General features: G+C 32.9%; 1 protein-coding gene across 1 annotated transcript in view; it reads right to left on the bottom strand.

Annotated features, from left to right (window-relative positions):
* Positions 1-1181: 1181 nt before the first annotated feature.
* The window catches only part of LOC115875201 (laccase-5-like), a gene marked incomplete at its 3' end in the record, with an annotated part of 9795 nt that continues 668 nt past the window's right edge, over positions 1182-10308 (bottom strand). The window contains exons 2-5 of the mRNA XM_030890605.1: positions 9947-10136; positions 9687-9865; positions 7576-7837; positions 1182-1517 (exon numbers count right to left, since the gene is read on the bottom strand). Coding sequence (XP_030746465.1) covers positions 1182-1517; positions 7576-7837; positions 9687-9865; positions 9947-10136 — 967 coding nt within the window. The remainder of the gene's footprint in view (positions 1518-7575; positions 7838-9686; positions 9866-9946; positions 10137-10308) is intronic.

Below are 10308 nucleotides of genomic sequence, written 5' to 3'. Positions count from 1 at the left end.
TTTTAAGTAGAAAACGTTGTAAATGTATATTTTTTTACTCAGTAGTTTATACAGGTACGGACGAAAAGTTATTACTCTTGAAACCAGTTAAAAAATACGTAGGTGGCGCCCTCTACAAGTAGGAGTCATATTGACATGAAAATCAAATGTTTCATGTCAAAAAACTCCCAGACGCCAATTTTCATCCAAATATTGACGTTACATCAGAAATTATTTGGAAAAAATCCAAATAAAAATGAAACTTTTTACACCCTGTATCTCCAAAATTTTCTACTTATTTTTATTTACTGAATATGCTACCGAAATTTCCGGAATACAGTTCGAACTACCCTGTATATGCCAAAAAGTGTTCAAAGGTGTTCAAATAACGAGTCGTAAGAGTCAATTCATTATAAGAAATTGAATCGTGTGATTCGATTCACTAAAAAGAATCCCATCCGTAAGGCCCATCACTATTTGGCAAAAATAACTATGATACGTTAACCCTTATTCAGTGATGCCACAACCCTAGATCATATATACTTACGTGGATAAATAAATCACTATGGAAACTGTCGCAAACAACACACGCGGTGTTTCTATTCTATCTATCCTAGTCGAGAACCTATCGTCCGCGCGCCAAATTTGAACATTAATTTTAAAAATTTAATTTGAAAAATGCTTAAATTTGAACAATCAATTGAATGTTTAACTTTCACAAAAATTAAACTATATAAAAAATGCATTTACCCACTTCGTACAAATATCAATATTCTTAGGAAATCTAACCAGAAAGTACTCCGTATGTGGCTTAATATAAATTAAAGAACAACTGAATACTTGCCTATGAAAAGATAATTCGGGGACCTTTATATTAGAACTTTCACACACTAAACACTTTCTAGTCATTTTTACGAGTATTCATAAAGTCCAACCAAAAAAAAAATAGAAATATAATTGCACATACTTAAAATTAACTTCTCACTGAACACACTTGCACCCTTGGCTATATAAAAGCGGTCGATAAAAGAGTAGTTAATACAATTTTTAAATAGAAAAACGCAAAAAACAAGCGTCGTTACACAAAGGAAATTAGATTATGACATATGATTATGACAAGATTATGACGACAAAATGATGACAATGAAAACTTTTCCATAACAATGTATAATTTGTATTTTGTAAACCGTATAAAATTGTGATTATTTTGGAGATACTTGCAACTTTTAATACGCATGCGCAAAGTAAGGTCCTCGAGAAAGACAAACCTATTGAACGTTCCATAAGTACAATAAAGAAGGTTTGAAAATGGCATGTCGTGATGTTGGAGACATAATTTTTAATGCTAAACTTATGGTGTTGATTTATCCACGTAAGTATATATGATCTAGGGTTACAACTTACTTCTGGCAAATAATTTCCGCACGTAGGGAATCCCTTAGGCACAGGGGGCATTTGACCATTTTCCCCAACTTGAAAGACCAGAGCCATGCCTACCTCCGCATGGAACTCGATGTGGCAGTGGAATATCCAATAACCTAGAAAGCCAAGGGACAAAAATAAGTATATCTAGAAGGAAATTCTATTAAGATTTAATTTATTCCATCACGGCGTGACACATAGCTTGGTAGATTTTTTGCGAGAGAGTTGAGATTTGAGGTTTTCACGATGAAAAACGAACATAAAGCGGGTCATACACGGCAAAATTTGTCGTACAAGTTGTAAATGTTCGTTACTTTAATCGTGTGAAATCAAATAGGTTAGTGTAAGTGTTAGGATAGTGTAAAAAAAATTGTGTGTGCACTATGTGCGCATGTTTGTAGTGAAACTTCTTACTAACAGCTATTAAATTCGAGGATTTGAAGGATATATATTTTTTTATGAATGCCTTTTATAAAGTTCAAAAAAATTAAAGTTAATATAAAACCGTACACTATTCTAACTTTATAATTTTATAATGTTTTTTTTTAATTTTTATTAAAAAACGATAATTATATAGTTATATATATATATATAGTTATATATATATATATATATATATATATATATATATATATATATATATATATATATATATATATATATATATATATATATATATATATATATATAACATAGAATATGTATTTCTTTTGCATAAAACAAAATTGTCACTCTAAATTTTACATAACCAATAGTGATGGGCAAAACTGTTAAAATAACAGCTTAAAAATAACAGGTTTCTTTATTTTATTGCTAAATCTCTGAAAGAGTATGAGGCGGTCACCGCCAGGCGTATTAACGCAGTTGCAAGTTGCAACAATGACGTGCTCGGTGGTAGTATTTCCAGGGTGTCATAACATTTCTAAATATCGATTGTTATCTAAAATACCTCTCTAAAAACGGGGGTTGTTTACAAATAAGCGCTGTTTACAAATTGCGATATAAAAAAGCCAAAATGCCGCCACTCGTCTATATCTATAAATTCCGATCTACCTACGCCCTACCCCTCGATCCGCGTAGATTCTGAATTGCGTAGCAGTGTACAGGGTGCATCTCACTCGACGGGCGAGAAGCTCTTCGTTATGATTTTACCATTTGCGGTCAAAAAATAGCAATATAAGAAAATGTGTAGTATATTCTTCATAAGTAAACCAACTACACACTAGAGTTCGAATTAATTTTACACTTAAACTAGCATGTACAGTTTGACAAATATAGGAAGAGACTTGGGGATAGCACCGGTCGCGCACACGATAGAGAGAGAACGCATTCGGCGGAAGAGAGATGCAGTTACGCTACGAAAAATCTGATTGAAGCAAATTTGTGGGATGTCCACTGCGCATCGGGGGGCGTCTCTTATTTTATATTTCTCACGTCTCTAGCTATACTTGTTAAGTTGTACCCGCGACTTCGTTCGCATCGAATTATTAATTTGTAATGGTGATGATAAAGCAAAGCAAGAATTTCCATTAACATACAAACTGGATAAAATTTTCTCACATTTGCCAAAAATATGCTTTAAACGTCGAGCAGTTTAAGCAGAATCGTGGTTAATCAATTACTCAACTTTTTGGAACACCCTGTATTATTTTTTAAAAAATTTCAAAATATGTAAAAAAACAAAATAAATTATGCGTGTCCAATCGTTTTCCCGAAAGACTAACCGTTTTTTAAATAATAAATATTGTAATATTTGAGGGGCGTTTTCACCCTCTTGGAATTTGAGATTCGAGAAACCCCTCCTTATCGCACCTCTACACCCCACAGTCAATCCGTTTACCAAAAATCAGCTTTAAACGTCAAGCAGTTTAAGCAGAATAGTGATTACTCAGTGGTCATATTTTATGAAACACCCTGTATATATTTTGTAAAAATCTCAAAATATGTAAAACAACAAAATAAAATATACGTGTTTAAGAGTTTTTTCGAAAAACTCACCAGTTTTTAAATAAAAAATATTCTAATATTTGAGGGTGGTTTCACCCCCTTAGAATTTGAGTTTCGAAAAATCCCTTCTTATCGCACCTCTACACCCTAAAGTCAATCCGTTTTCCAAAAATCAGCTTTTTACGTCAAGGGCTTTAAGCAGGATCGTGATTAATCAATGACCAGATTTTTCAAAACACCCTGTATACATTTTTAAAAAATCTTAAAATATTATTCTGAAAATTTTTCAGAATAAATAAATACTTAAATATTGAAACTTAATAACAAAGTATTGAAACATACAGCGCCATAATATCTCGACCTCCGCCCGTTATGCTCGTAACAGGTTGAAAAACAATATGTATCTAAAACAACTGATGCGTTATTCTCCAACCTGTTTCAAACCTCCGATTATCTCGAACGCCGTTCTGTTATGCTCGTAACAGGTAAAAAAACAACATAGCTAAAACAACTGATGCGTTATTCTCCAACCCGTTGCGAGCCTCCATCGACAATCGACCGATGCAGCAGCGCTCCTTTCCCACTCCTGTTATCTCGACCGCCAGGCGTTATGCCCGCAACTGTTTCAAAAGCTGCTTTTTATTGGTGGGTTCATACAGCCAAATAAAATAAAATAAGAATAAAATAAAATAAAATAAGAAAGTTGGTTATATGGGATACCGTATACGTGTTCATACAGCCAATAAAATAACAAATAAAATAAGAAGTCTTTATCTTTTAAACTGTTTTATTTTATGTGAAAACGGCTTTGCGCACGCTTAATTCTAACCTACAAATATTTTCAGTTTGGATTTAATTTATTTTATAATTTCACATAAGTAAAATGTATAATATAGTAGGCAACGAATAAATAATTAGTACTATAAATAGTAAAATTTATAAACAATCGTAAAAGTTAACTTTATCCAGCCTCATCGTACTGCGCATGAGCAAATATATATTTCTTATTTTATTTTATTTGACTGTATGAACGCACTCAAATAAGAATTCCTTATTTCTTATTTTATTTTATTCTTATTTTATTTTATTTGGCTGTATGAACCCACCATATATCCTATTATTTTTAAGCTGTTGTCAGCCCAACACGACGCGCCGCGCCGTAGCGCATACCCCACTCCGTTGTCCGTTGTATCTCGCCGCCTGTATCGATGGTTGTCGAAATAATAGGTTTTCCATCCATACTAGTTGTTTTTGTAATTGCTTCGAGCAGCATCGAATTTCGTGGCGGTTTCGAGCGCCGACTTGTTTCATACGAACAGTCGATCTCTGCGTGTCGTTATTTTATATCTGTTATTTTTTAAAAGTAGTAACGGTTGCGTTATGTTATTTCCAAATAATTGTTATAAAATAACAGATAGTTAAATAATAACCCATCACTAATAACCAAATTGTCACTCTAAATCGCTGTCTTTTTTAGACAGATGTCACTTGTCTGGTCATTATTCAATTCAGTATTCAAATTCTCAGAACGTTGTTAACAAAATAGTCTAGCCTAGCAAGAGCTAGCAACGTTTTCGAGAAAGTATTTTAAGACGTCTGGCTCTTTGATATATCTTTTACTATGCTCTCTGGAACAGCATGCGGCCCGTCTGGCTGCCGATACCCGTTGCGTTTACTACTGCGCATCGGAAGAAGATCCTATATTTTTTTATTAATTTAGTCCTATAAATTCTAGTATTGAATATAAATCGAACATGTCTCCATAGCGCAGTGCGTAGAGTTTCCGACCACGAACCGAAGATTCAGAGTTCAAATCCGGGTCAGGTCAAAGACTTTTTTATTTTATTTTCGTTTATATTCTGACAGTAAGTATTAAATAATTCTGATAATTAAAAAAACAAATATTATATATAAAAGCGCTTGACGTAAAACCTGATTTTTGGAAAAACAAATTGACTTTAGGTGTAGAGGTTCGATAAGAAGGATTTTTGAAACTCGAATTCTAAGGGGGTGAAACTATCCCTCAAATATTAAAAATATTTTTTATTTAAAACCGGTGAGTTTTTTCGGAAAACTCTAAACACGTATTTTGTTGTTTTACACATATTTTAAGATTTTTATAAATTTATACAGGGTGTTTCATAAAATATGACCAATGAGTAATCACGATTCTGCTTAAACTGCTTGACGTTTAAAGCTGATTTTTGGCAAACGGATTGACTGTGGGGTGTAGAGGTTCGATAAGGAGGGGTTTCTCGAATCTCAAATTCCAAGAGGGTGAAAGCGCCCCTCAAATATTACAATATTTGTTATTTAAAAACCGGTTAGTCTTTCGGGAAAACGCTTGGACAAGCATAATTTATTTGTTTTTTTTACAAATTTTGAATTTTTTTAAAATATCATACAGGGTGTTTCAAAAAGTTAGGTAATTGATTAACCACGATTCTGCTTAAACTGCTTGACGTAAAAATCTTATTTTTGGCAAACGGATTTTTCGAAAGTCAAATTCCAACGAGATGAAACTACCCCTCAAATATTACCAAGTTATATAATAATATCGCCATATTGTTTTTTCTCATGCTGACATAAATGTGAGGAAATTTTATCCAGTTTGTATGTTAATGGAAATACTTGCTTTGCTTTATCATCACCATTACAAATGATTAATTCGACGCGAACGAAGTCGCGGGTACACGCTAGTTTATTATAAAACTAAAATATACTGGTCTAAAAAAACTAAAAATGGACTAAAAAATCAAATTAGTTGTGTGTTGTGTATGTACAGAGCTCTTTTCGCATTATAATGGTTGAAAGAAAAGACGGCAATTTTTTATTCGGTCGCCATGCGGCATTCCATTACGCCATTAAAAAGTTACGATCCGCGTGTCTGAAAACTCGATTTTCAATTAAAAGAGTTTTCCGTTCCGTTGAGACCAAAGCCGGGTTAAAATTGAGTTCTATTAGAATTCAAATGTATTTTTCTCCCTGCTGCAGTTTTTCTAAATTAAATTAAGGCGGAAGCAGTATGGTGTTGCAGTTTTTAATCCCGAGTATCATGTTTAAAGAAATACAATTAACTTCCGTTTCATGTTTTAGGTAGCAACCAATAAAATACAGGGTGTCCCAGAAATAAGTGCAAGTATTTTAAGGGGTGGCAGATCTGGTCAAAAGAAACATATTTTCTCTTTACCATTTTTAATATAAATTGAAAATAGCCCAGTTATATAACTTTGCAAATATTAAAAAATAATAGCAACATTTTGAGAACCGCTGGCAGATATACTGGCCAAATACATTCAAGTATCTCAGGTAATTCGACGCCCTGTGTTGTCATATTGACAAGAAAGTATATATATGCTGAAAAATAAGTCATAAAATCACACCACCTGAGAAGTTGGGGCAGAGATTGCAGAGATGCACTACATTTTAAGAGATTGCATTAAAAAACTTACCTAACATTAAAGAACAGATCGGTAACTATGACAGTTCTCTTTTTCGAAAATACACTTCACTGTGCTGCTTTAGGCTAAAAACATAGTGGCGCGACGAGGAGAGCGGCGAGCAAGCAGCGCGATATCGCGTGGATCGGGCCTCGAGGTGCTAAATCATAGTAGAGCGGCGAGCACATCGCTTTACTATGTTCACGCGTACTTTTCTTCACAGGTTTGTTTTGGACGCGACATCGCGCTGCTTGCTCGCCGCTCCCCTCGTCGCTCCACTGTTTTTAGCCTTTCTTGTACATACTATTATAATAACTGCTAAAATAACAGTCCCCATTTCTAACAGATTATTTTCATATAGGCTTCAACACAATTTGAACCACTGATTTACAAAACACACTGAAAAGCGCGATGTCTGCATAATTGGGGACGGGCTACAGGATGAGGCCCTCAACGTTTGGAATCAATCGATGCCTCTAAATGGACGAAATCATAAGGATTTTTTTAAATTATGGGTCGATTGAAACCAAACTCGGCACGTGGATAGAGGTACCCGAATGGAGTCCTCAGATGGACAGACGGACACACGATCATTATTAATACAAATTTTGTGAAAGTGGATCAAATTATTTATTAATTTTTAATTTATTACTTTTTCAAGCATGTCCTTCAAATCTTTAAATTTGATAGTTGTTAGTAAAAAGTTTTTCTACGAATATGCGTACGTAGTGCACACACAATTTTTTTTATTTGGTAATATAAATTAGATAAAAATTATAGAACTTACCAGGGTTGTCAGCTTTAAACCGAACAATAGTATATCCTCCATCGGGGACGTTCACAGTATCCTTAATAGGAGCATTAATCAAGTTTCTTTTGATGTAACCGTCGCTATCTCTTTTCTTCACTTCATCTACTGTAACGTTTCTTCCTAGTCTCTCCATGGCTACCACCCTGAAAGCGTAACCGTGTAAGTGGAGGGGATGATTAGCGTCATAGGCAAATCCTTCATCGATGATCACCAATTCCACAACAGCATTCAAAGGAATCTGAAAAAGAGAATTAGACATCCTATCATATACAGGGGATCTCCTAAATAAGTGCCAGTATTAGGAAAAGATTCTATCATATAATACTTTTAATTAAAAAGAATTAAAATTAAAAATCTGTAGAAAATTAAACTAAATATTTTAAAAGGCGTCCATTATTCCCAAAGAGACCTGGTTTATAAATACAAAAGAAGCAAAAAGACTCAAAGTCTCGGTCTCAACATTTTTAACTTTTTATAATAAAAGTCTCAACATTTTTAACTTTTTATAATAAAAGTTGAGACCGAGACTTTGAGTCTTTTTGCTTCTTTTGTACTAAAATGATCAGTATTTCAAAAACCACTCTGTATTGACTCTGAAATTAGAGTATTTTTGGAATAAAATTTCATTATAAATCTACTGAACTCGAACAAAATATTCAGCATTCTGAAAAGGTTTAACTTTAGTATAAAAGTTTATTTGAATCACCCTGTATATCTATGAAAATATCTATAAAATGAGCGCTTTTATGGCCTGAATAATTTACAAAATACTTGAAGTAAAATTCTCAAGAAAACCTGATATAGAGCAATTTAGAAACACTGATCACACTGTATATCCTGTCATCTAACAGACTTTGCTAATAAAGCATAAAAATAATGATACAAAGGGAATTTGATGTAAAGGGAATTTAAAAATGCAGTATTTTACAAGTACTTTTTTCCTGTTCTTATTTAGCAAATTTGTTTACATAAAACTAACCTAAAAATGATTTTAAAAAATCTTCGAAACTCAATCGTATTCAAGAAGGGTATTACTAAAAAAACAGCCGATTATATTGAAGCCATACAACCGAAATTTAATTTAAAATAAAATATTGTCGAAGTCGGCTAAAGCATAATTTTACACTAACTTCATTTGAGTTTTTTTCCTCTTAGAAATCTGAAAAGACCGCGATAATTTAATAATGAGAGAAAAATTAAAAAGAAACTCTTGAATGGATGCCGGCTTCTTTCATAGCATTGCCACCGACCGCTGTCGGGTTTCTAGGAAAGAAACCTACGTCGCCGGACGACAACTAAAATCCAGTTTATATTTTATTAAAATCGATCCTGACGAATAAATGAATTTGATAAATGAATGAATTTTATAAATGAATGGTTTTTGCTGCCGAATTACTTACTATTCGATAATTTTTATTCGAATAGTTTTCGACGAATGTTTTCTTACTAGCTATCGAATTATTCGAATGAATTGAAACTATCGAATGTTTCGATAGTATTCATTCGATAGTTCCCACTACTAGTTTATATATCAACCAGATAAAAAATTTATAGATCATAGAGAGAATACCAAATAAACTTCTAGTCGCGTGATTAAGCTTGGCCGGCACACCCTTGACCACTTTTACATATTTTCTTTTAGTCATAATATTTTAGGCAACAAAAATAAATTAATTATAAATATATAAACAGTTTATTATAATTACATCAACAAAAGTCGCCTCCTCAACAGCACTTAAGGGACATAAAGGGCCATTACTACCGCTTTCCCGTTCAAAATATTCTAATAAGGTTGCGATGAGCTTTTTGCAACGGCTATTAAGCTATCTTATACACTTCGCACTCAAAGAGGTTCTAAAAGAAACAATGTTTGAAGAACAACAAACGGTTTGCTTTTGCTTTGCTTGTATATGTTGGATCAAACAAAAATGTATATGGTAAGTTCTATAGTTTACCTTTACCTTACATATTATGTTTAATTATTAATTTATTTATAAGCTATTATTAATACTTATTTATAAATAAATATAATAACTATAAACTTATATAACAACAAATACTGTAATATCATAAAGAGTCAAGTTTACCTGGTATCCATGAGGACATTCACAGTGAGAATTCGCACAATCCTGATCTTTGATGGTATCGTTGTTACAAAACATATTTTTTGGTATCTCATCTCTTTGGGACAGCAAAGAAAACGATGGTATTTCCATAGAAATATGATTGATTTGAGGAGTCAAAAGTTGATTTAAACTAGAGGTAACTAAAATTTAAATTTCTTAGTAATACTTAATACTTTTTTTAAATAGCTTTACAAAAAAAAATTGAAAATATTACTACTTACCGTTATTAAATTCATATCCTTCTCTGTGAAAGTACTTATTATCTATGGTATAAAAGTCGTATGCTAGATAGATTTGGACATCTGGATCAACTTTCAGTCTGGAGTCCCAACTATCCAGTGAACTTAGTTCTGGCATGGAAACGTGTTTAGTGTTGTTACTTTCGGTGCCCTTGTTTAGGGAATTAATTTGCTGTAACAGAAATGTGTAATTTAATGACGTATCTCAACAAGACTAATTTTGTTTATCATATCATTCTTTCATTAATCCCATTTATTCCAAAAACGATCGTCGTAGACTTTAAATTAGTACACAAAAAATTCAGCGAATTTCTTATTTGGCTTTAAGGCTCAAACCTATAGGG

This window comes from Sitophilus oryzae, unplaced genomic scaffold (assembly GCF_002938485.1).
Source record: "Sitophilus oryzae breed Bouriz unplaced genomic scaffold, Soryzae_2.0 scaffold_1353_pilon_pilon, whole genome shotgun sequence".
In the NCBI taxonomy this organism is placed as follows: Eukaryota; Metazoa; Arthropoda; class Insecta; order Coleoptera; family Curculionidae; genus Sitophilus; species Sitophilus oryzae.
This window is presented reverse-complemented; position numbering and strand designations above follow the sequence as displayed.